Source organism: Anomaloglossus baeobatrachus, chromosome 1 (genome assembly GCF_048569485.1).
Source record: "Anomaloglossus baeobatrachus isolate aAnoBae1 chromosome 1, aAnoBae1.hap1, whole genome shotgun sequence".
In the NCBI taxonomy this organism is placed as follows: domain Eukaryota; kingdom Metazoa; phylum Chordata; class Amphibia; order Anura; family Aromobatidae; genus Anomaloglossus; species Anomaloglossus baeobatrachus.
This window is the reverse complement of record NC_134353.1, coordinates 862,109,577-862,136,635: the sequence shown is the minus strand read 5'-3', so window position 1 is coordinate 862,136,635 and position 27,059 is coordinate 862,109,577. Positions and strand designations below refer to the sequence as shown.

The 27,059-nt window shown below is 50.4% G+C and overlaps 1 protein-coding gene across 1 annotated transcript in view; it reads left to right on the top strand.

Annotated features, from left to right (window-relative positions):
* Positions 1–7,403: 7,403 nt before the first annotated feature.
* SLC30A5 (solute carrier family 30 member 5) overlaps positions 7,404–27,059 on the top strand; it is a 99,769-nt gene continuing 80,113 nt past the window's right edge. Inside the window, exons 1-4 of the mRNA XM_075342454.1 lie at positions 7,404–7,663; positions 11,230–11,352; positions 18,063–18,129; positions 21,135–21,220. Coding sequence (XP_075198569.1) covers positions 7,593–7,663; positions 11,230–11,352; positions 18,063–18,129; positions 21,135–21,220 — 347 coding nt within the window. The 5' untranslated portion in view covers positions 7,404–7,592. The remainder of the gene's footprint in view (positions 7,664–11,229; positions 11,353–18,062; positions 18,130–21,134; positions 21,221–27,059) is intronic.

The window sequence follows — 27,059 nt, the reverse complement described above, 5'->3', positions numbered from 1 at the left end:
CCCTAGCATGTACTGCTGATTTTGCACTGGCATCTGGGGTCACTGTTCTAATTTGTCATCGTCCATGACATAACCACTGACAAATATTTTTTTTGTCATGAATTGGATGACTCAGATGTTTGTATCTACACTTGAGTTACTCCAGGCTTGATATATGTAATATCCTTTGCTTTATGATACAAATCAGCTATATTTGCGGATATCCACTTCTCTATCCTATCTTGACCTAATATTGCGGGTACTCGGCGTGGGGTTTATTGTCCTCTGGGCAGATTTATTTATGCATATTTTGTCATTAATGACCACATGACATGCGTGGTGTTATTTGTGATCTATATTTACCGCATAAAAACACCCCCCCTTACGATTCTGTGAAGTACCTTATTTATACACCAGTGGGTCCATTTGTACCAACTTTATTGTATAGAGGGTTAGTTGTTCAATACTAGAGGTACTTTATTTATATCATTGTATTCATATATTGGAGGTTGGCGTGCTGGGGAACCATGCCAATTCTGGCTTTTAAATGTTTTTAATTGTTTGTATGTGTGCCCTTGTTCCCTGGGGCCATGATCTGTCCACACAAATTTTTTCAGTAATTAATAAAAATATTTTTCTATGATTCTAATACCGTGTTGATGATCCCATTTTTGGTATATCTTTTCTCTTCTTGTGCTGAGTTTGTTGCAGCAGTTGTCCGCCACAGCAGGAGGAGGCCGACAGAGGGCTGTGCAGCGTGAGATCTGGGCCCTCCTATATCGGCAACAAGTGAATTCGATGGGTGGAGAGATTGGTGGAGTAAGGCTACTTTCACACATCCGGTTTGAGCAGTGCGGCTCAATCCGGCTGTGAAAACTATGCAACGGATGCAGCGAAAACACCGCATCCTTTGCATAAGTTTTTACATGCGGCCCGTCCGTTTTTTTCCGGTTGCGGCATGCTACTGAGCATGGGCAGTGGAAAAAACCGCATGCGGCGAGCGGATGCGGTTTTTTCCGCATCACGCCGCATCCGGCCTCCATAGGTATGCATTGAAAAATGCGCCGCAGCGGCCGGATGCGGCGCGATGCGGTGTTTTTTGCCGGAGCAAAAAACGTTGCAGGGAACGTTCGATCCGGCCGCCGCATCGGCTAAATCTGCCGCATGCGGCAAAAACCGGACCGAACGCAAGCCCCTGCGGCACAATACGGCACTAATGTAAGTCTATGCAAAAAAAAAACCGCAACCGGCTTTTGTAACGCCGGTTGCGGTTTTTCTGCAGAACGCCGTATTGTGCCGCAGAGCAAAAATCCGGATGTGTGAAAGTAGCCTTAGGGTGATGGATGTGGCCCCCTTGGTAGTGCCACCCAGAAGCGAGATGATGATTTGGTGCAGGGCAGCAGTAGGCCCCCAGGGGCGCGACTACCCGGCGATGGTGGAACCCACGCCTTCTGAACACTGGCCCACGGTGATGGCGGCCAGAGGGGTGGTTGACGTCAAAAAGGGGAGAGTGCCTGTAAGAGTGCTGAATTGGGGAGAGGAGGAAGTTAGGCTTCCCCGCTACGCTACCCTTGCCAAGTTGCTTACCCTAGACCCTCACACTATTCACGAATCCGCCCCGCCTACCTCCGCACCCCCTGACAGTAAACATATACCCCCCGAACAGTTAGAGGGCTGGTGCTAGGAACTACATGTAGGCACTGAAGCCACACCCATGCATCACAAAGAGGGGGTATACAGGGTAGTACAGGAGTATGAACAGGTTTTCAGCAAGCACCCATTAGATTTCGGGAGGATTAAAGGGGTTCAACACCATATCCCTACAGGCATACATCCACCCATCAAAGAAAAGTATAGGCCCATCCCGCCAGCACATCATCAATGCGCCAAAGACATGTTGAGGAACATGAAGGAGGCAGGGGTCATTCGGGATAGTTGTAGTCCCTGGGCAGCCCCACTGGTGCTGGTGAAGAATAAGGACGGCACCATGAGAATGCGTGTGGATTACCGGAAGATCAACCAGATAATGCATAAAGATGCCTATCCTCTCCCCCATATCGAAGAGTCGCTAGCTGCGCTGAGAACTGCTAACTTCTTCTCTACCCTTGACCTTACCAGCGGCTACTGGCAGGTTGCGGTCGCACCAGAGGACCGTGAGAAGACTGCATTCGCAACTCCCATGGGACTCTGCGAGTTCAACAGCATGCTGTTTGGGCTGTGAAATGCCCCTGGAACCTTCCAACGGCTCATGGAGTGTTGCCTGGGACATCTCAATTTCGAAACGGTCTTGCTGTATCTAGATGATGTGATCGTATACTCCCAGATGTACGAGGCCCACCTGGAGCACCTGGCTGAAGTGTTTGCGTCCCTTGCCAAATTTGGGATGAAGCTGAAGCCCTCCAAGTGCCATCTACTGAAGCCTAGGGTACAGTACCTCGGACACGTGGTGATTGCAGAAGGTGTCGCCCCAGATCCCGAGAAGATCACGGATATCCAGGACTGGCCGAGGCCGACCACAGTGAGAGAGGTGAGAGTTCCTGGGCCTGGTGGGCTATTATCGCCGCTTTATCAAGGGATACACGAAGATGGCTGCACCTATGCAAGACCTCCTCGTGGGACAAACCAGGAGTGGCAGAGGCCCTGAACCCCCGTTTGTGTGGGAGTAGAAGCATGAAGAGTCCTTTCACCAACTGAAGACGGCCTTGACAGACGAAAGAAGAAGTCCTGGCGTACCCCGACTACAGCCTTCCGTTCGTCCTCTACACCGATGCCAGCAATGTGGGCTTGGGGGCAGTCCTGTCCCAGGTCCAGGGCAAGAAAGAAAAGGTGATCGCCTATGCCAGCAGAAAACTCCGACCCACGGAAAGGAACCCTGAAAACTACAGCTCCTTCAAACTTGAGTTCCTGGCCCTGGTGTGGGCAATCACCAAGAGATTCCGACATTACCTCGCAGCGGCAAAATTCACTGCCTACACGGACAATAACCCATTGACCCATCTGCACACGGCCAAGCTGGGCGCTCTGGAACAACGGTGGGTGGCTAGGCTGTCTAACTATGACTTCACTATCAAATACAGAGCCGGCCGCAACAACACCAACGCGGACGCGTTATCCCAGATGCCCCACCTGCCGGATAGGGGGCCAGAAGACGATAACCTCGAAGAAATCGAGTTGCCCGCATTCCATCGGCCACCGATCGAGAAACTACATGTCAAACAGCAACAGGCGAAACTGGACCCGCTACCCAGCCAGGGATGGCAAGAAGCCCAAGACCAAGCGCCTGCCGTCCAGCTGGTCAAGACCATGATTCAGCAAGGCTTCTCCGGAATGGATCCTGCAGCTCCCTCTGAGGCTCAGCGGCTGTGGAAAGAACGAGCCCGGCTGTACCTGCACGAAGGGAAGCTGTATCGGGAACTGATCAACCCGAAGACTCACAAGAAGGTTCGCCAGCTGGTGGTTCCTCAGGCCATTGTGCCCAAAGTCCTACAGGCATATCACGATGGTGCCGGATATTTTGTCTGGAAGAAGCTGGAGATGTTGCTGAGAGAGCGGTTCTATTGGAGTGGGATGCGAGAATCTGTGGAGGCCTGGTGCTGAGAGTACAGCCCCTGTACGCTGAGAAAGAAGGATGAAGTCAGCCAAAGAGCCCCTCTACAGCCGATCGTCACCCATCAACTGCTGGAGCTGGTTGCCTTGGACCACGTCAAGCTCACACCCAGCCGGAATGGATATTCCTATGCCTTGACCATTGTGGACCACTACTCCAGATTTGTGGTGGTTGTTCCAGTCAAAGATTTGACCGGCCGTACCGCAGCTCGGGCATTCCAGGCCTACTTCTGTCGACCGCACGGATACCCAGAGAGAGTGCTTACGGACCAGGGTTTAGTCTTTGAAGCAGAAGTGTTCCAAGAATTTTGCCAATTATACGGCTGCAAGATCAGGACCACGCCATATCATGCCCAGACTAATGGAATGTGTGAAAAGATGAACCATTTAGTTCTGGATCTCCTCAAGGTACTACCATTGGAAGAGCGAAACCTGTGGCCGGAGAAGTTGCCTGACCTGGTAGACATGTATAATAACATTCCCTGCGGTTCTACCAAGTGCACACCGGCGTATCTGATGAGAGCCCGACCGGGGCGGCATCCGGTGGACCTGGAAATGGACTTGGAAGCCCCAGAGGCCCTCCCCTCGACAGCAGACTGGGATGTCCGGCGGCAAGCGCAGTACCGGCAGGTCTAGAAAAATGTGGAGAAGAATCTGCGTCAGAGCCGAGAGAAACAGGAGCAGCGCTTCAATAAGCGGGCTCCAGCCACCCCCTTTGAGCCCGGGGATGTGGTGCTGAAGCGGAAGAGAAGAACTCATAAGCTTGATGACCAGTGGGAGAAGACCCCGTATGTCATACAGCTCACGGAATGGGAGAATGAAAAGGCTTATCTGATTAGTCGCAACCAGGGAAGGACTGCGGCTACAGTTTCCAGGGATCACCTGAAGAGGTGCCCACCTCCCTTAAGGTTGGCAAACGAAGTTCCGGTTCCGATACCGAACGGGGAAAAAGAAAAAGAGGTGATCCACACAGTGATAGGTGACTTTCCAGCAGACTGGCCTACGCAGAACGGCGCGGTCATTGTTCCGGTGATAATGTTCCCACAACACGTGGAAGAAATGGAGATGGAAACGGCCCCCAGTGAGCCACTCGAACTAACGCCCACGGATGCACCTATACCCCCTCCCCTTGCCATATCTGACAGACGGGACGAGGAACCGGTTGTCTTCTCTGTCCCATTGCCCTCCACAGACGACATTGGGCCTAGAAGGTCCACACGCCCCAACCTAGGCAGGCCCCCGCTTAGGTATAGGCAAACAACCATCTAGGGGTGCAGCATGTTGATTGTGTAAATAGTTGAATGAAAGCTAATTAATCCGAAGACTTACCTGATTACCGTCCGTGGAAGGAAAGTGTTGTCCCCGTTGGGACCATCAGTATGTTTACATCAAAACAGCCCACATGAGAAACTACTCATGAACAAGGCCGATAACTTGCAGGCCAGCCACGAACTTGTGGCTTTGTAAATAAGTTGTGGGCTGTTTTCCGTTGTCGCCTCCGGAGAGGCAGATTGGAGGAAGGACCCGCAGCAGAGCAGGCTGGGGTCCGGCCACCACCAGACCGGTGGCCATCCTCCGGGGGTCAGGGGTCCCCCTGGACGTGGGGTTCCCTGAAGTGACAGCCGGGTGCGAGACACCGTACCCGTTCCCGCTTGGGTGACCTGGAACAGAGTTCCTGCTTACGGACTGGGGAACAGGGGTGCTGCCCATTTCTTAGGGGCAGCATCAAGGTTTAGGTTGCTTGGGTGGGGAAGCGGATGAACATGAACCCGTCCGTTATTATTAAAAGTGTTTTACATATGTTTGCAACGTTAAAGTGCCATGCCTCCCGTAAGGGAAGAACTAAAAATATGCTTATGTTTTAGGTTTTACATGTTATTTATTTTTTGCAGAAAAATAAAACCGGTGATGGACGGGCAGCCCGCGGACGGTCTGCATTTCAACAAGGGGGAATGTAACGCCCTGGACTAGCCAGGTAATCACAGACATAACAACACACACACCCCCTCCCCTGGATAGTCACACCAGTCAAACAAAAACCCTTGTTGCCTCCCTCCAGGGTCTGATGTCCACACCAGATGGGGCGGAGCCAGGCGGTTGGCCCCAGCCACCGAGGAGTTCACAGGTCTGGAGGCGGGAAAAAGAGACAGAGATTCGAGTAGACAGTGAAAAGGAGAGGTCAGAAACTGTCGGTGTCTGGGTAGGGGCCCAGACACAAACAGCAAGGTTGGCAGACGGTGGTGGCCGTCTGCAGGAGTTAGTGGATCTCTGTGGAACCGTAGGACGGGGTCGGGCGGTGGCCCGCCGGTACCGAGCCGGGGAGCGGAGTGAAGTTAAGCACAAAGGCAGGGCCATCGGACCCCGACTAGGCTTGGAGCCGCCTACAACGGTCAAATCCGAGTGTGACCGGAACCCTAGGGGTTTCCTAACAACCAAGACCCGACAGAAGGCAACAGTCCACCCCATGAGGATACACAGCCACCGCCATAGGCTAGAGATCCAAGGGCCAGAGCCTGCGGGCAAAACGGGCTCCTTCGGTACCTATACGCCGGGGAGCGGACTACCGGTGGGCAACCACAGGAGTCAGACCATTCTAACAAGGTGAAGGGAAAGACAGCCACCATCACCTGTCCAGGGAGAGCACAAACACTGCAGCCGGCTGCGGGACCCGTCCATCCAGCCGTTTGGTTTACCAGAGACTCTGTGCATCTGTGTCTGAGTGAGTACGACAGTGCCATCCGACACCGCGCCACGCTGCCCCTGCACCCCAGCCATCCAGCCTCTCCGTATCACCACCGGGCCCCCTGGGATCACCAACCCCTACCCACGAAGGGGACAACATCCTAGCTGCTCCCTACCATCTCTCCCGGGATCCCCGTGACCAGCAGCGGTGGTGCCGATAATCACCACGACCCGTGGGTGGCGTCACGAATAGTGATGAGCGAGTACTAAAAAGCTCGGGTGCTCGAGGCTCGGGCCGAGCATCCCAAGATACTCGTGTACTCGGCCCGAGCACCGAGCCCAATGTTATCCTATGGGGGACCCGAGTATTATTCTGAAATGACCACCGGCAGCATGTAGAAACCATAAAACTGTAAATTAAAAAAAAAAACGTGCGTGTGTGTGAAAGCGTGCATATATATATACACGCGGAGTGGAGTGCGGGAGGGGCCGTAGCCGAGCGGGGAAGTGTCGGGCTAAAGGCACGGTCATGCTGTGAGGGCCGGCCAATCACTGCAATTCCACAACAGGGCTGTGGCATTGCAGTGGTCTGCCAGCCAATCCCTGCATAAGGGATGGCTGTAAAAAGAGCGCCAACATGAAGACCCCGAGTACAGCACGAGTATTGCGAGATTACTCGGTCCCCGCCGAGTAGCCCGAGTACAGTGATACTCGTGCGAGTACCGAGTAGTAACAAGCATGCTCGCTCATCACTAGTCACGAACTATCTCCCCAAACAAACCACCCCTTTTCACTCGTGGGCGAGGAGCGCTGCTCGAGTCCCCGGGTCCGGCCCACCGCTCGAGCCACCGAGCAGCTGCAGCAGCGCTGGACCCGAGCATACCCTTACTTTTTTACTGGGAGTGTTTCTCGGCTGTTTGTCTCAGGTAATGTCCACTGAGGATTCTCCAAAGTTCAAGAAATAAGTGAGATTCAATCATTAGAAACTTATTAGGGTTCAAAGACCAGCAAACGCATTGCCATGAAGTTTGTCCCCACCGCCTCCCTATACTTCCAGGTAAACGCTGCTTACACGTATGGGAGGAATATTTCCCCAGTCGCTTTCCGTATTAGCAGAAATCACGTGACTAGTGACGTTTCCCGTCCATCAGCAGCGCAGGCCGGCGAGCTGGCAGTGCTGGAGGCTGTGTATCCGGAATATGTGTCCGGTCTCCGGCTGTCAGTCGGTTCCTTTCACTCGCCGCCCCGCAGGGCCCTCCGCCGGTGTCCCGGCCTGTAGGGGGCTAATTCCTGCAGCCTACATGAGGTTATAGGGAGCCGCCGGCATGGACGAGAAGTACAGCAGCAATGTGATGAGCAGTGGCCGGCTGGGGCCTGTGGATGCCCCGGAGTCCAGGTGAGGAGGTGTCCATAGCAGTGCCTGCGTGTATGAGGCAAGCAGCTGTCAGCATGCTGGGACTTATAGTGCCGCAACTCATGTTCAGTAGTGTTACAGGGAAATCGCACTGCTGGTGCCCCCTATAGGAGCAGGAGGGGGTCATTCTCCAATTATCCTGAATGTGTCCCAGGTGGAGTGGGGTCGCCCTGCAGCATTTGTTGTTGGAGGGCAGCACTCCAGGGGTCTTCTGGTAGATAGACGTTATCCATGAACAGAACAGGTGATAACGTATAGACCAGGAAGGATGGGGGTCCGGAGCGCAGGGACCGGCACTGAGCACGGGGATAAGCACTGACGTTATCAGCTGGCACCAGCACTGACATCAGGGACCATCGCAGAGCACGGAAACCGGCACTGACATCAGGGACCATCGCAGAGCACGGAAACCGGCACTGACATTAGGGACCATCGCAGAGCACGGAAACCGGCACTGACATCAGGGACCATCGCAGAGCACGGAAACCGGCACTGACATCAGGGACCATCGCAGAGCACGGAAACCGGCACTGACATCAGGGACCATCGCAGAGCACGGAAACCGGCACTGACATCGGGGACCATCGCAGAGCACGGAAACCGGCACTGACATCGGGGACCATCGCAGAGCACGGAAACCGGCACTGACATCAGGGACCATCGCAGAGCACGTAAACCAGCACTGACATCAGGGACCATCGCAGAGCACGGAAACCGGCACTGACATCAGGGACCATCGCAGAGCACGGAAACCGGCACTGACATCGGGGACCATCGCAGAGCACGGAAACCGGCACTGACATCGGGGACCATCGCAGAGCACGGAAACCGGCACTGACATCGGGGACCATCGCAGAGCACGGAAACCGGCACTGACATCAGGGACCATTGCAGACCACGTAAACCGGCACTGACATCAGGGACCATCGCAGACCACGTAAACCGGCACTGACATCAGGGACCATCGCAGAGCACGGAAACCGGCACTGACATCAGGGACCATCGCAGAGCACGGAAACCGGCACTGACATCAGGGACCATCGCAGAGCACGGAAACCGGCACTGACATCAGGGACCATCGCAGAGCACGGAAACCGGCACTGACATCAGGGACCATCGCAGAGCACGGAAACCGGCACTGACATCAGGGACCATCGCAGAGCACGGAAACCGGCACTGACATCAGGGACCATCGCAGAGCACGGAAACCAACACTGAGATCAGGGACCGGCGCTAACCAGTACTGACATCAGGGATTAGCCCAGTGAACTGGGACCGGCACTGACATCAGGAATCGGCCCGGAGCACGTTGACCGGCGCTGACATTATTGACCGGCCCTGACATCGGGGACGTGCCCGGGGGCCGACGCTGGCATCGGGGACGTGCCCGGGGGCCGACGCTGGCATCGGGGACGTGCCCGGGGGCCGACGCTGGCATCGGGGACGTGCCCGGGGGCCGACGCTGGCATCGGGGACTGGCTCGGCACTGATATCGAGGACTGGCACGGAGACCGCGCTGACATCAGGACCGGCCTGGAGCACAGGAACCGCTGTCTCTAACATCGGGGACTGGCCTGGAGCACAGGGACTGGCGCTGATATCAAGGACCGAACCGGAGCAAGGGGACCAGTGCTGACATTGGGGACCGGCGCCAACATCACAGCGACTGGCACACAGTGCGGGGCCCGGCACCGAGATCACAGGCACCTGGCCGGAGTGTGGGGACCGGTACTGACATCAGAGATCTGAGCAGGGACCGGTACCTACATCAGGGAACTGACCGGAGCCCTGGGACCGGCACTGACATTAGGGCTCTGCCCGGAGTGTGAGGACCATTACTGACATCAGGGACTGACAAGGAACACGGGGACCATTAATCCTGTCATCCCCAGAAACACTGCCTTCTGCTATAATTGTAATCTACTATGAGCCAAATATTTTTTCGGCCATCCTTTTGATTAGCACCGTCTTCCCTGATTCCCCCTCTGCTGAGCTCCTGTCTTGTGTGTGAGCGAGCCCCTGTTAGACGTCTGGGGCAGGTTTATCTCTACGGATCAAACGTCTGAAGTCAGACATGTCAGATCCTTGACTCTTGCAACATTCATCTGTTGAGGGCCACATACACTTGACGTTCGATGTTGGTGAGTTCACACAACTGAAGTGTAATGTGTGTGGGGCCCTTTACAATCATCACTTGACTGCTTGACAGACTGCTTGACAATCATCACTTGACGCAGTGACAGACTGCGGTGTGTGTATCCGACTATCAATAAATTGCCAGGAGTGACTACAGCCGTGATCACTACTGAGCACAGATTGTTGCCTCTCCCTGCACCACCCTGAAGACTGGAAGCGAGCGACTGTAGGTGGATTACAGTTCCTTTTCCCCCTGCAGCTGCTGCTCCAGTAAAGCAGGTTTTAACCATCATTTACCTGTAGATTACAACTATATTTATAAGTAAGCAGCGTTTCTGGGGGTAACAGGTTCCATTTAAATCCTTTGCTATTCCAGCATAGTAGCCCTCATGTGACCGCTGCAGTCATTCACTGGCCTGAGCAGTATGCATACAGCATATTACAGAGCAGGAGGAGCTGAGCAGATTGATTTACTTTTTTTGTGCTAAAAGTTTCAGTAAAACTTGCATTGAAATCTCTGCAGTTTGTATTCATATGAGTCCAGTGGGCGGTCCTGCTAGTGATGGACAGTCTTTCCTATGTTACTGTGCATGCAAAGATGGCTGTCAATCACTAGTAGGACCGCCCCCTGGAGTCATGGATGCAAACACAAGGGGTTTCAGTGAATAAAGTGTTACAGTTTCTATGAATCCATCATTGTGCTCAGCTTCTCCTGTGCTATACCTTGCTGTCCATACATTGGATGCCACGTACAACTTGGCAGGTTCTTTCACAAGAAGTCATTGAAATCACGGTGACATAACATCTATTGATTTCCTTTGGTTTCATATTGACCTACTGCAGCATAAAGTCGTACATGATTCCAAATATGTTGGACTTTTTGTCACTTGTCACACATCTGTCATTTGCCATAGTCAGTATGGAGCTGTGCAGAGCTGCGTACTATCAGCAGTGCCCGATCTGCAGCACTGCCCCAGGCCCTGCGGCCTCACCTTCACCTTCACTGTGTGTGGAGGGGCAGTATCCAGGACAGACGCTCTTATCTGACTTACTGCTATGAGCCCATCGCCCCTCCACGTCACTCACAGGGCTGCACTGATACTTGGGGATCAGGGGCCTTTATATAATTGGGTCTGATTATTTGTGTATAGCTTGTGTACATGGTATATTGTTACCCCCCACTCAATAGCTTTGTCTTGTAGACTTTCCTACCCCTGGAGGCCTCCATTACTGCTGTGAGCTCAGCGGCCGAGGCCTCTAGGTGATAGAAGTGCCTATGAGATAGATCACATCCCCCATAAGGCGAGGACATTGTGTGTTCACAGCCGGATTCTTCAGTTGCCTCCTATAACTGTATTATTGGATGATGTGTGATCATACACCTTCTTACATGACCTGTTTCTTTTTTGCAGACTGACCAGATACATCTTTCTTCTCTGCTTTATAAAGTTCCTGAAGGCTGTTGGTATTTTTGAGTCCTACGATCTACTAAAAGTAGTCCATATTGTACAGTTTATCTTTATATTAAAATTGGGGTAAGTAGCCTATTGCTGTATATGTCTTCCACCTACGCTGTAGTGTAGTTTGGAAGGGGAACTTGTCACCTATGTGGATGCAGTGACGATCGCAGTGTTCTATTCAGTCTGCATTAAAAATGTACCCCACAATCGACATGCAGTAGGTTTAATGCAAATGGTGGGGACATTTTGTCTGCTTTTATTTCACAAGGTGTGCATGACGTTTAGTGTGACTATGAATCTAGACTGAACCTGCATTATATGCGGCTTATGTGAGCAGGGCCTCTGTGCAGAGAAGAGGAGGAGTGCGCACAAGGGGGTATCGCACACTAAAGGCAACAGTGTCTGTGTGCCTGTCCGTTCAGGTGACTTTAAAGGGCACCTGTCAGGTGCAGTATGCACCCAAAACCACGAGCAATTATGGATACATATTGCTAATCCCTATCTAACCATCCCTGTGTCTAGTAGTATAGGTAATTTTTCTAAAGATTTCGTTATTTCTAAATATCCTTTATGATGTGCTAACAACGCCTGTGACCAGTCGCAATGGCATTAGTTCCCTTGGCTAGTCGGCCCCCTTAGCATGTAAGTACACCCACAGGGGCATGCTAATGAATGCGCAGTGTCAGAGGTATGGTCGCACTCACCTCTGCTGCCACCGCACCCGACGCTGGATTTCGGCCCAGTGCGCATGATCAGAAGTCCTGGACTTCCAGTCGTATGCACTATGAAGCCAGGCGTACGTGACCCGGCTTCAAACTGGTGTAGTGCGCATGACCGAAACTCCAGGGACGTTCTGATCGTGTCCACTGAGCCGAAAACCAGTGGTGGCAGCAGAGAGGTGAGAGTGACCATCCTCTGACACTGCGCCTTCATTAGCATGTTAGTATGCCCACAAGGTCGTGCTTACATACTAAGGGGGCCAACTAGCCAAGGGAACTAATACCCTTGCCACTAGTCGCTGGCCTCATTAGCATATCATAAGGAATCTTTAGAAATACTTTTTCTAAACATCCCTTTATCAATGTTACTATAGGCAGGGATTAGCAATATGCATCCAGAACTGCTCGTGGTTCTGGCTGGGTGTATATTACACCTGACAGGTTCCTTTTAAGTCCTCAGTCACACTTATGATTTTCATGCATAGCATTCACACCTTTGATAATCTGTGGAGCAATTCATATGTCTATGACTTTGCACTGACCGAGAGGTCCACAGAAAATCGCCAGAGATGTGTCTGATTTTGATCAGAGGTTTGGATCAAAATAGCCATGCAAGTCAATGAAACCATGAACAAATCGGACCTCACTTTGATGACATCCGCGGTCCGATTTTTTTTTTTTTTTTTTTAATCTACTGTCAGAATGGAAAAGACAGATAAATGAAAAAACAAAAAAAAGTCTCCATGTGAGAAAATCGGACGACACTCTTAATACGCCTTTCTTGCATGTTAAAAAATTGGATATGTGAATGAGGCCTAAGAGTAAGTTATGGCGTGTGCAGGAGGAATAACACATTCTGGCTTTTATAACACTTGTATCCGGCATTATTTTGTAGTTTTCCCCCTTGCAGGATTCTGTCACGAATGGCTTCACTGACTTTTTCCTCCCAGCTTATTCCCCCTCCTCTCCATCGGCAGCAGGTGTCATTTGATCTCGTATCTGGTTTTGAGAGCAAATGATAAGAGCAGGAGAGAAAAAGAGACCATAGAGCTTCATGTGTTGTAGGTTTATGGAAAAAAGATAAGTTTAGTTACTGTTCAACTCCTTTTCCCGTGTTCCATGTGTGCAGTGTCCGGCTGTGGGTGCGGGGAGCTCACGCCTGTATTTACCTGTATAGCAGGATACATGCTGGGGAGCGGTATCCGTCATTGTCAGGAAAGGACAGACTGCGACCATGCTGGAAGAATCCAAAGCATAGCGGCTTTTTATAACTTCAGTCTTTGTATTAAACTACCGTATTTTTCGTTTTATGAGACGCACCGGATTATAAGATGCACCCCAAATTTAGAGAGAAAAAAAGGTAAAAAAAAAAAATGGGGTCCGTCTTATACTCCAGCATTGTCTTACCTGAGGGGGACGGCAGTGGTGGTGGAACAGGGGTCACAAGAGGCAGAGGCTGTGCTGGCTGTGGGTCAGTGGTGGCTGTGGCGGGTCAGTGGGGGCAGCGGAAGCTGCTATGATTGTGTGATGGAGCAGGCTGGTGCGACGAGCATCCCAGTATGTCCGCGGTTCGGGCTTCAAAGAAATGGTGCCCGGAGTGATGCGTGCGCAGATGGAGCTCTCATCCAAGAGCTCCATCTGCGCACGCGCTGATTCCCAGCGCCATCATTTGAAGCCGAGACCGCGGACAGACTAGGACACCCGCTGCACAGCTGACTGGCCGCACAGAGTGACAGTCAGCAGGCCACCTGCACAGAGAGCCAGCCGGCCGCCGGGACAGGGAGGCAGCTGGGCACCGATAGGCACCCTGCCGGCCGCACGCACCCAGCCGCTCGCACACAGAGCCGCACAGACAGCCCCCCGCCAATTCACCTCCCGGTAAGCTATGTTCAGATTTTAAGATTTTCAAATTTTTGTGAGGAAAAGTGCGTCTTATAATCCGGAAAATATGGTAATTCCTTTTACTTTTTGTAAGGCCAAGTTCACACAGTGCTAGTGCTGTACGTAAAAAAAAAAAAAAGGACAAAATGTACGGAACACAGGCCAGTGTTACTCAATGGGGCCGTGCAAAAGAGTTTTGTTTTCTGTTGATTCTTTTGAGTTTTGTTTTTTTTTTTCATTTTCTTTTTGGTGTTTCTTTTTTTTTGTTTTTGTTTTTCCACAGACCAAATCTCTGTGTGAAAAATTTTGCATCATGCATTAGTTTCTTCCATGCGTCAGATTCCCATACCCTATGAGTATGCAAAAATAATCATATTCCGTATGAAGCCTCTGATTTTTACGGACACGCTGCAAATCTTTGACAGAGCAAACTATACGAGGGGCTGCTGCTGCTAAGTCTTTGGCTTTGTGATCTTTTTTGTTTCTATGGTAACGAATGCTACATCACATGAAAGCCTTATGTGTCTAATATATGTTTTCAAAATTTTGTGTTTGTTGCTTATGGCAACAGTGTTCTATGCACGTGGGAAAGCAAAATGGCAGAGTCTAATGCGATATTCACAGCAACTAAGAGCAGATGATGATAAAATTCTTGTTTCTGTAAGGAAAGTCCGCGAAGGATATTCATGGTGATATTTCACAGACATTGGGGGATCAATGCCCTTCATATTCCACAGTTAAGAACTGGGTTGCCAAATTTAAAACTGGCAACTTCAGCACCAATGATGAGGAACGTCCTGGACGACCGAGAGTGGTTGTTGTTCCGGAGATCGTCAATGCTGTGCACAACCTCATACTGGAGAATGGATGAATTTCAGCTAAAGCAATAGCAGACATCATGGGGATTTCCCATGAACGACGTGTTTGTGTCACTATCCATGAACATTTGGACATGAGGAAGCGATCTGCAAAGTGGGTCCCCAAATGTCTGACAACAGAGCAGAGAAGCATGCGCGTGAAAACTTCCACTGCCATTTTTCAGCGTTTCCGGACTGATAAGAACTTCCTGGATCAACTGATCACTATAGATGAGCCTGAAAACAAGCAGTCAAAAGATTAGAGGCACAGTGGTTCTCCTAATCCAAAGAAGTTCAGGGTGCAAAAATCAACCACCAAGGTGATGGCATCTGTGTTCTGGGATAAGGAGGGCATGCTGCTAGTGGACTACCTTCAAAAGGGTTCTACCATCAATGCAAGGTATTACATTGAACTTTTGGACCAATTGAAGGCAGCTTATGAAGGCCAAAAGGCGCAGCAAGCTGTCCAAAGGAATCTTGTTCCCACAAGACATCGCCTCCGCTCACACTGCACAAGCAACCACGGCAAAACTGCCTGAGCTGGGCTTCCAGCTGGTTGACCAACCACCATCTGTTTCCAAACCTGAAGAAACATCTCAAGGGTACCAAATGTCACACCATTTTTGATGCCATGGCTGCTACAGATGTGGAATAAATGTAAAGTTTCATCATCCAATCTCGTTTCTTTATGGGTAAAGCCAAAGACTTATCAGCAGCCCCTCATATATAGTGTTGTGAAGTTTTAATAACTGCTGCCATATAAAAACTGATTTGCATAAGGATGATAAATGGAAAAACAAATGTCTGCGTTTAATGGATGAGACTTGGGACAAGTTTTTTATCCACTCATGAAGTTAGCCTAGACTCAAATAATGTCACCTGCAATAGTTATACTATTTTTAAAAAAGACTTAGGGGGGCTTTGCACGCTGCGACATCGCAAGCCGATGCTGCGATGTCGAGCGCAATAGTCCCCGCCCCCGTTGCAGCAGCGATATCTTGTGATTGCTGGCGTAGCGAACATTATCGCTACGGCAGCTTCACATGCACTCACCTGCCCTGCGACGTTGCTCTGGCCGGCGATCCGCTTCCTTCCTAAGGGGGTGGGTCGTGCGGCGTCACAGGCAGGCGGCCAATAGAAGCGGAGGGGTGGAGATGAGCAGGATGTAAACATCCCGCCCACCTTCTTCCTCCGCATTGCAGCTGGAACGCAGGTAGGAGATGGTCCTCGCTCCTGCGGCTTCATACACAGCGATGTGTGCGGCCGCAGGAACGAGGAACAACATCGTACCTGTCGCTGCAACAAAATTATGGAAATGTCGGACCCTACACCGATGATACGATTAACGACGCTTTTGTGCTCGTTAATCGTATCAAAAAGGATTTGCACACTACGATATCTACTGCGACGCCGGATGTGCATCACTTTCGATTTGACCCCACCGACATCGCACCTGCGATGTCGTAGTGTGCAAAGCCCGCCTAAGACTCCATAGGATAGATCATCGATATCACTTTATTTATGTTTTGCTCCCGGTAGTCCAACAGCTAATAACTTACCTTACAACATCTGGAAGTACACAATGTATGCAGCTGACACAGCACTGCTGATATAGCCAGTGAATGGAGCAGTGGTTGCACATGCTCACTACTGCATTATTCACAGTAGAGACACAGGACCTCTGTTTTTGTGATCAATGATGTGGCAAGTGGCCACCATCGACTCCCAACATACATCCTGCCACTTTGTCTTTTTAAATTTTTGTTGCTGGAGCGATGAGACAATGGCTAATATGAAATACACGACTGTATGGCAATGTATACCATTAAGAATCCTAATTTCACTTTTTGGTTGAATCATATTGCCAGGTCATTTTTATTGAACAATTAACACCGTATAAACGAACCTCCCTAAAAACAATAGACTTGCGTTGTTTTGGGGTTTTTTTTTGTAGTTTTATTGCTTGCTCTTGCAATTTTTTCAAGTATATTTTATGCCAAAACAAATGGTCATTCAAAACTTCAACTCCTCTCACAAAAGATAAGAACTGTCAAAGGAAAAGCAAAAAAGTTATGGCTCTTGGAACAAGAGGAGAAAAAAATGAGCAAAAATTGAAAAGGAAAAAAAAAAACCCCTACTTAAAGGAAATCTGTCAGTAGGATGAACCCTCCTCAGCCTGCTTTCACACTTCCGTTGTTTTAAATCCGTCGCCTTGAGGAAATACGGTAACCTGCAAAATACTTAGCAGGATATAGTTTTTTCCCCATAGACTTGTATTAACGACTGATTGCACGGGATGGCCTTGCGTTGCATCCGCCACGTGACGGATCAGTCATTTAGTGACTGACCGTTGGACGGAAGGAACGCAGAATGTAACGTTTTTTGGAGCGTCAAAGAAACGCACTCCTCAGGATTCCGTTTCCATCCGTCAAAAGCTATAATGGCTGTTTATGGTGCTGGATTCCACCGTAATCCGTCACACGACGGAATCCAGTGCTGGATTCTGTCATGTTCTACTGAGCATGCCCTGCCAGCATGTTTGGCACACCCATTGGGTTGTCCCAAACACAAATGGATCACAACGGATCCGTCAAAAAACGGACACACAGCGGATGTAACGGACGCAACAGATCAGTTTTTTCACAGGATTCTTGTGAATGTTATCCTGTGAAATAACACATCCGTTACGTCTGTTGACAGCTAAAAAAAACGACGGTTCCGTCGCAACAACAGACCTGGCGGATTTAAAACAACGGAAGTGTGAAAGCAGTCTAAGAAGTCTCTATTGGCATATAGGTCATAGGAAGCTGAACAAAATGATACCATGATATCTGTGATCCGATATCTTTATTCCTGAGAAATCCACTTTGTGTAATGTGTAAATGAGCTGTTAAGATCTATAGGCCAAGCACAGATCTCCCTGAGAATCTACCTCCAGGGATTATTTTTGTGAGACATGTAATGACTGATAGCCTACTCTCCTGATATCACTGCAGATGTGGAATAAGATATCAGATCACAGATATCAAGGTATCATTTTCTTCAGCTTCCTATGACCTACATGCCCATATAGACGGCAGATCCTGCTGACAGATTCCCTTTTAAGGGCTTAATACCTTTTATATAATCACGGTCTTCAGGTAATACTGTATGTGCTGTCACTGAATAACCTGTTTTACCTGATCTGACTCCAGGATGATCTCAGGGCTGGGATTGTTTGGTTTTGGGATAATCTTCTCTGGAAATGTGTAATATAAAGTATACATGTGATATCTGTACCTGTTGCTATTACCTCTTCTGCTCTCATGTTGGTCTTTGCTCTCTACAGGTGTGCAATTTTTATGGTTTTGTTTCAAAAACCATTTTCTTCTGGGAAGACGGTTACAAGACGCCAAGTGAGTTCATGGTTCACCCTGTAGAGCATATGATTTCATAAATGTGACACGAGTGGCTTCACTAAAGAGGATAGACCGTGATGTAAACATAAAGGGAATAGTCATGTTGTTAATGGGTTGCTCCTTTTTATTTTGTCACCTATACATAGGATACCCGCACCGATCAGCTGGGGCTGGCAGTAGCTGGATGTTAGCAGTTGCAGAGCTGAACAGTAAATCAACTATGTAGTGGCATCGGCCAGGGACCGCACGTCTGCATTGTCTTAAAGGGAACATGTCACCAGATTTGGTGACTATAAGCTGTGGCCACCACTACTGAGCTCTTATATGCAACATTCCAGAATACTGTATATAAGAGCCCAGACAGCTCTGTAGAATGTAAAAAACACTTTTATAATCCTCACCTAGGGGGCGGTCCAGTCCAGTGGGTGTCGCCGCTTTCTGGTCTGGCACCTCCTCTCTCCAGTCCGGCGCCTGTTGTGATTTCTCTCCGCCTTCTACCCAGCCCAGTATGGATGACGTGTCTACATCATCCACACAGGCTGACACTGCGATCCTGCTCAGGTGCACTTTGATCTTCCCTGCTGAGCGTAGATCAAAGTACTGTAATGCGCAGGCTCAAGGAAAGGAAAAGACTGCCCGCGCATGCACACTACAATACTTTGTGCAAATCAAAGTGTGCCTGCGCAAGATTCTCAATGTTGGCCTGTGTGGAAGACGTAGGACACAACATGCACACGGGCCTCCAAGGAAGGAGGACGGCAATCGCAGCAGAGAGGAGGCTCCGGACCGGAAGCAGCAACACCCATCGGACCGGTCCACCCTTTTGGTGAATATTATAATAGTGATTTTTACGATATACACAGTGGTCTGGGCTCTTACATACAATATTCTGGAATGTTGTATATAGGGGCTCACTGGTGGTGGCCGCAGCTTATAGTCGCCAAATCTGGTGACCGGTTCCCTTTAAAGAGCGTCAGTGAATCTGCGTTTCCCAGCCGCAGCCCCTACACAGTTGATTCCTTTCCTCTATCAAACCTGCCAGGACTATTTTACTCTTGGGGTTTGTTTATACACCAAAATCATGTCTCTTGGCAGGAATAACGCAACGTAAAATAAACATTTATTTATTTATTTATTTATTTTTTTTATTTTTTTTTTTTTAACTTGCATTTTTTCCCCATTGATTGGAATTTGTGAAAAATACTTTAAAGATGCAGAAAGATTTGAGATGATGCAGATGTGACATTCCTTCAAATCTGCAAGGAAAAAAAATAACGATGGCAAGAGACATCCGGAGTCTCATTCACTTTGCTGGCACTAGGAAATTTTTGTGACCAAAATGGATTAAATACTTAACATGTGCACATGACCTTAGGCTTTGTTCATGTTTCTTTTTAGCTACTGTCAGTGGCTCCACTTGGGCTTATTTCTTATGATCTGGAAAACATGATTTGGGCATTTGCTCTCATGTGGCTAATGATGCAGACAGTCACAGTCTGTCCCCTCGCTGAAACGTCATAATTGATACTTGTTTCAGGAGCTGGGCTAGGCCCTGCTCTGTCACTGTGCGATGTGCACAATAACAACACATTCTCTGTTGTCACCCATCAGCAGTAATGATCCAACAACAGAGCAGAGTACACTGTCAGTGCGGGGTCAGAATACCTAGCGTACAGAGACTTGTGACATCACTTGCTGGTCCCTGTACACCTCATATTCTGACACCGCACTTACAGTGCACTCTTACCAGCCCTTGGAACGTGCCTCACTGATGATGCTTTGTTTCAGGGAGGCTGTGGCAGTGACCGCAGCCTCTGCACCCTGAGGACGCTTTGTTTAGTATCCCATCATGCACTGGGGTTCTCAAACAAAGCTTCATAAGAGGGGAAGTAGGGAAACAAATACATTATAGCAGTTAGGTAGTGCAGTTTGGGAAGGATAGGAAATTTTTAGTGCAAATATATTAGACAATAGTTTTAGGTAGGGATGGAGATTTTTGGGGGTCTTCGGGCCATCCATTTAATCTCATAGTGGAGGGAAAACTGCTTGAATGCATTATTTTGCACCTCTCACTATATACTTAACAGACTGCCACATTCATTTTGCTCTGAACAAAAGACAGATTACCCTGTATTTTCTCCTTTATAGCCCCCTTCAAGTTCCATAATGCACAGTAATTCAGTTTACATTGCTTCTACTATAATATTCAGCATGGAGTAAAAGAGGAGTACAGAGGTTCCACACGACCCCCACACAGTATCTCCCAGCTCAGCAGGAAGTCTCACACATTCACCCCAATAGTGAGACAGTGGACAACCCAACACCAGTCTCCTGTTCTTAAAGGGAATCTGTCACCAGGTTTTTGCTACCTCATCTGAGAGCAGGATAATGTAGAGACAGAGACTCGAGATGAGCAAACCTTAAGGCCCAGTCACACACAACAACTTACCAGCGATCCCGAAAACAATGCGACCTGATAGGGATCGCAGGTAAGTCGCTGGGAGGTCGCTGGTGAGATCTCACACAGTCAGATCTTACCAGCGATGCAGGAACGATACAGGTCGCAGTAGTGACCTGTATAACGATCTCAGCAGTCACTGTGACCCTGTCCCACATTGTCAAACACAGCGATGTGTCCTGCCCAGCAGGCCTCACAGCAGGGGCCTGATCGCTGGTAGGTGTGACACATAACAAGATCGCTAACGGGATCGCTACTGCGTCACGGAAACCGTGACTCAGCTGCGATCTCGCTAGCGATCTCGTTATGTGTGACGGTACTTTTTAGGCTCGAGGTTCAACAACCCAAAGTTCGAGTAACTGATGAGTAAAAAATCTCAAGCGAGCAGCGCTGTGCTTGGGTATGAGTGATGCCCGGCCCTGTGCAAGCCGCATGCAGTGATTGATCAGCTCACATTTGTGGTTATATCAGCGTGATCAGATGTAGTGTAGGCAGAGGCTTTGTTCATGACTGAATTAACCCTTTCTTGTCTCCTTTTTTCTAGTGGATCAGTATTGTGAAACATGCTTTCGTTGGCTGCATTATCTCACTCCTGTGGTTCTTTGGCCTTACACTTTGTGGGCCTTTAAGGTAATTGCAATTATATTTAAAAATAAAAACTTATTCTTCCATTGATGTGAAGTCTTCAGAATCCGCGGAGAAAAGAGAAAGACCTATCATCAAGGCAGCAGCGATCACTGATCGGCCCCTGGCACCTCAAGTGATCAGCAGTTTTCCTCCAACCATGAAATTTAGTCCTTTTTGGCTTATACCTTTTTAACCCCTTTAGGCCTTGTGACGTACGTGTACGTGAAAAGTCGTGTCCCGGCCTTTGAGAACCTGCATCTTTCTCTGCACAGGATGACTGATTTAATCAGCCATCATGTGCCTTTAACAGCTGTGGGAGGCACACCGCTTTTAGAGGCACATGATGGCTGATCTATCAAAATATAAACTACATTAATCTGGGGGGTAAATGGCGTAATGAGAAAAAAAAATCAATACTCCAGAATTGCATTTTTTTTTCTCCGCAATAATGAATAAAATGCAATAAGAGGCAATCAAAACATTGTATCTAGCCCAAAATCATATCGGTAAAAATATCAACTCGTGGTGCAAAATAGTGATCCCCACACAGCCCCAGATCCCAAAAAATGAAACCGATACAGGTTTTGGTAAATGGCAATACAAGCAAATTTTTTATTTATTTATTTTCTTTGTCGCTCCATTGGGAGACCCAGACAATTGGATGTATAGCTTCTGCCTCCAGAGGCCACACAAAGTATTACACTTTAAAAAGTGTAACCCCTCCCCTCTGCTATACACCCTCCCGTGCATCACGGGCTCATCAGTTTTATGCTTTGTGTTGAAGGAGGCACACATGCACTCATGCTCCCATTTTAGTCAGCAGCAGCTGCTGATTTTATCGGATGGAAGAAAAGAGGGCCCCTCACAGGGCCCCCGGCATGCTCCCTTCTCACCCCACTGAGTCGGCGGTGTTGTTAAGGTTGAGGTACCCATTGCGGGTACACAGGCAGGAGCCACATGCCGTTTTCCTTCCCCATCCCTTAGGGGCTCTGGGAGAAGTGGGATCCTATCCGGTCATCCAGGCATGGGACCGGGCTCCCTCCGCAGCCCCTGAGGGAATCTGACGGACAGGAGACTGAGTATCATCAGGGACAGGGCCCTGCATCTACAGGTACTCTGTGTCCCCTTAGGGACGGTGCATAGCGCACCTGGACCTCAGACGCTGCAGCGACTGCAGGGATTGGTATGACGCCGGGACTACCGCGCCGACCGCGCCTGCTTGCCGGCCGCGGTTTTAACTTTAGTCCCCGGCTTTTGCGGCCTAGTGCCTTAAACTCCCGCCCCCGGCCCTGCCAGTCAGGGGGTAGGGCGGGACGGTCGGTCGGACGCCGACAGTGAGGGCTGGAGCACACTTGGCTGTCCTCCGCCCCCCTCACTATTCACTCTATGGCACAGATCCCCGCACAGGTACTCAGTGTCCCCTTAGGGACGGTGCATGGAGCACCTTGGACTTAGACTTGGCAGCGATTGCGGGGTTGGTACGGGACTACCGCGCCGACCGTGCCTGCTGGCCGGCCGCGGTTTTCAACTTTATCCCCCGGCTTTTGCGGCCTAGTGCCTTAAACTCCCGCCCCCGGACCTGCCAGTCAGGGGGAAGGGCGGGACGGTCGGGCTGACGCCGACAGTGAGGGCTGGAGCAGACTGGGCTGTCCTCCGCCCCCCTCACTAATCATCTACGGCACAGATCCCCGCACAGGTACTCAGTGTCCCCTCGGGGACGGTGCATGGAGCACCTTGGCCTCAGACTTGGAGGCGACTGCGGGGGTAGTACGGGACTACCGCGCCGACCACGCCTGCTGGCCGGCCGAGGTTTTTAACTTTAGCCCCCGGCTTTTGCGGCCTAGTGCCTTAAACTCCCGCCCCCGGACCTGCCAGTCAGGGGGAGGGGCGGGACGGTCGGTCTGACGCCGACAGTGAGTGCTGGAGCACACTTGGCTGTCCTCCGCCCCCCTCACTTTTCACTCCGGGACTCCAGATTCCCGCACTTTTGGGGTTACGCCCACAGCCCCCTCTTCCCCTGTAAACGCCGACAGCCATGTTTTTAAGCAGCACACACTGCTTGAGCGGTCGGTAAGCCAGGTGGCTTCTTCCCATCGGGCTGGGCCACCTAGAGTGCTGAACTGTATGTAATATATATATATATATATTATATATATATATATATATATATATATATATATATATATATATATATATATATATATATATATATATATATATATATATATATATATATATATATATATATATATATATATATATATATATATATATATATATATATATATTATAAATATTGTATGCATCGTCACAGTTCGGCGGTACATACTCAGTGATCACTGTGAGCATTGCTCTGGCCATGTGGCACTCGCTCAGCGGAGCCTGGGGCACTGGTTGGACTCGGCCCGGGTAGAACCGCCGGCGTCCCCTGTCCAGACGGCAGAGACAGAGTTTGCAGCTTTTGCTGAAAAACTCTCTGGGTCACTTTCACAATCCAGGGCTCAGTCTATGGACATATGGTCTTCTAAGATACTAGAAGCTTGCAGCCCAGACTGGCCCCTTACACAGGCCCCGGGCACTGCGGGATCGCTCACAGGCCCCGCTCGGTCCGCGACGCAGCGGGCTCCTGGTCTACTTATTACGTGGGGGACTCCGGCACGGACTGCAGTCCCAGACCGGCTAAGCGGGCTTGCTTAGAATCTTCCCCGTCTTCATCAAGAGTCTCAGCTTGAGGACTCTCTAGAGGATGAGGCGGAGGTCGCAGCCCAGGACTCTGTCCGGACGTGGCTCTCAATGCTTCAGAGATGCTGTCCAGAAGCACAGGGCTTCCCGGACAAGCGTTTTACTAAACGCATTAATAACACACGTTATCCCTTCCCCTCTGACGTGGTTAAGGGTTGGGCTCAGTGTTCCAAGGTGGCCCTCCAGTCTCTAGACGGGCGGCTAGATCCGTAGTAGCAGTGGCTGACGGTTCAATGCTCAAGAATGCCACGGACAGGCAGATTGAGCTCCTAATGAAATCCATCTATGAAGCCATAGGCGCGTCCGTTGCCCCAGCCTTTGCAGCAGTGTGGGCACTCCAGGCTATCTCAGCTGCTCTGTCTGAGATTAATGCGGTCATACTCTGCTCCGCAATTAGCGTCTTCGACGTCCCAGGCGTCGGTTTTTTCATCATACGCCATGAATGCTGTCCTGGACTCGGCTTGCCGTACAGCGGTAGCATCCGCCAATCCGGTGGCAGTCTGCAGGGCCATGTGGCTACGAGAATGGAAGGCAGTCTCTGCTTCCAAGAAGCTATTGTCCGGTTTGCCATTTTCTGGCGACCGATTGTTTGGCGCACAATTGGATGAATCGATTGAGCATTCCAAAGGAATGGACTCGTGCTTACCCAGCCCATACCAAAGAGACCTTAGCACCCTCAGCTAGGTCCCCATCTCATCGTCCAACAGGCTACAGAAGAGCCAGAGAAACTCTTCTGCATGGCGGTCCAGGTCAGGGGAGCGGTCTCCACATGTCCAAGACCGTTGGATGAGAGACATTCTGTCTCACGGTTACAGGATAGAGCTCAGTTCTCGTCCTCCGACTCGTTTCTTCACAACATCTCCGCCCTCCGAGCGAGCTGATGCACGTTTTCAGGCGGTGAACACTCTGACGGCAGGAGGAGTTGCGTTACCCGTTCCCCTTCAAGAACGTAGTCGCGGTTTTTACTCCAACTTGTTCGTGGTATCAAGAAAGGACGGATCATTCCGCCCCGTTCTGGACTTCACACTGCTCAACAGACATGTGAGAACCTGACGGTTCCGGACAGAATCTCTCCGCTTTGTCATCGCCTCGATGGCACAAGGAGACTTCCTAGCATCAATCGACATCAGGGATGCTTATCTCCATGTGCCGATTGCACCAGAGCCTCAACGTTTCCTGCGTTTCGCCATCGGGGACGAACACCTTCAGTTCGGGGCACTGCCTTCGGCATGGAAACAGCCCCACGGGTCTTCACCAGGTCATGGCAGCAGTGGTGGCGGTCCTACACTCTCAGAGCCACTCTGTGATCAAAACTGACACCGACCCAATCTCTGACTTACCTCGGGATGGAGTTTCATACTCTCTCAGCGATAGTGAAGCTTCCGCTGCATAATCAGCGTTCACTACAGGCAGGGGTGCACTCTCTCCTTCGGGCCCAGTCACACCCCTTGAGGCGCCTCATGCACTTTCTAAGGAAGATGGTGGCAAAAAAGGGAGGCAGTTCCCTTGCGCAGTTTCGTCTGCGTCCGCTTCTATCGGACACCACAAATGTGACAGGAGGTCGACGTCCCTAGACAAGAACGTCTCTCTTTCTTTCCACTTCCTGGGCGAAGGGAAAATCCTTCCGGCCCCCAGCCGGGGCTGTGGTCACAATTGGACGCGAGTCGGTCAGGGTGGGGAGCGATCTTCCTCCACCACTCGGCTCAGAGAGCCTGGACTCTGACAGAGTCCTCCCTTCAGATCAATGTTCTGGATAAGGGCAGTGTATCTAGCCCTAAAGGCGTTCCAGCGGTGGCTGGAGGGCAGGCAGATCCGAATACAGTCGGACATCGCCACGGCGGTTGCGTACATCAACCACCAGGGCGGCACACGCAGTCGTCAAGCCTTCCGAGAAGTTCGGCGGATTCTGCTGTGGGCGGAAGCCACAGCCTACACCATCTCCGCAGTTCACATCCCGGGCGTAGAAAACTGGGAAGCAGATTTTCTCAGTCGCCGGGGCATGAACGCAGGGGAATGGTCTCTTCACCCGGACGTGTTTCTAGAGATCTGTTGCCGCTGGGGAACGCCGGACGTCGATCTAATGGCGTCCCGGCACAACAACAAAGTCGCGGCATACATGGCTCGGTCCACGGATCACAGAGCTCTAGCGGCAGACGCGCTACTTCAGGACTGGTCGCAGTTTCGACTGCCTTATGTATTTCCTCCTCTGGCACTACTGCCCAGAGTGTTACGCAAGATCAGGTCAGACTGTCGCCGCGCCATCCTCGTCGCCCAGACTGGCCGAGGTGATCGTGGTACCCGGATCTGTGGCACCTCACGGTGGATCAACCGTGGGCACTCCCAGACCGACCAAACTTGCTGTCTCAAGGGCCATTTGTCCTTCGGAATTCTGCGGCCCTAAACTTGACTGTGTGGCCATTGAGTCCTGGCTCCTAGCGTCATCAGGGATATTTCCAGACGTCATTGTCATCATGAGACAGGCCAGGAAACCAACGTCCGCCAAGATCTATCACAGGACTTGGAGGATCTTCTTATCCTGGTGCTCTGACTCAGGGTTTACTCCCTGGCCGTTTGCCTTGCCCACTTTTCTTCTTTCCTTCAATCTGGAATGGACAAGGGCTTGTCTCTCGGCTCTCTCAAGGGACAAGTATCGGCGCTTTCCGTGTTTTTTCAAAGGCGTCTAGCCAGGCTTTCGCAGGTCCGCACGTTCCTGCAGGGGGTTGGCCACATAGTCCCACCTTACAAGCGTCCGTTAGCACCCTCGGATCTTATCAGGGTGCTGACGACTCTTCAGAAGTCACTTTTCGAGCCGATGCGGGATCTCTCTATCTCGCCTTTCGCAAAAGGTAGCCTTCCTAGTGGCAGTCACATCACTCAAAGGAGTGTCTGAGCTAGCAGCGCTGTCAGGCAAAGCCCCCCTCCTGGTGTCTCACCAGGATAAGGTGGTTCTACGTCCGGTCCCGGACTTTCTCCCTAAGGTATCCCCGTTTCATCTCAATCAGGATATCTTCTTACTCTCTTTGGGTCCGCATCCAGTTCACCAATGTGAAAAGGATTTGCATTTATTAGATCTGGTGAGAGCACTCCGGCTCTACATTTC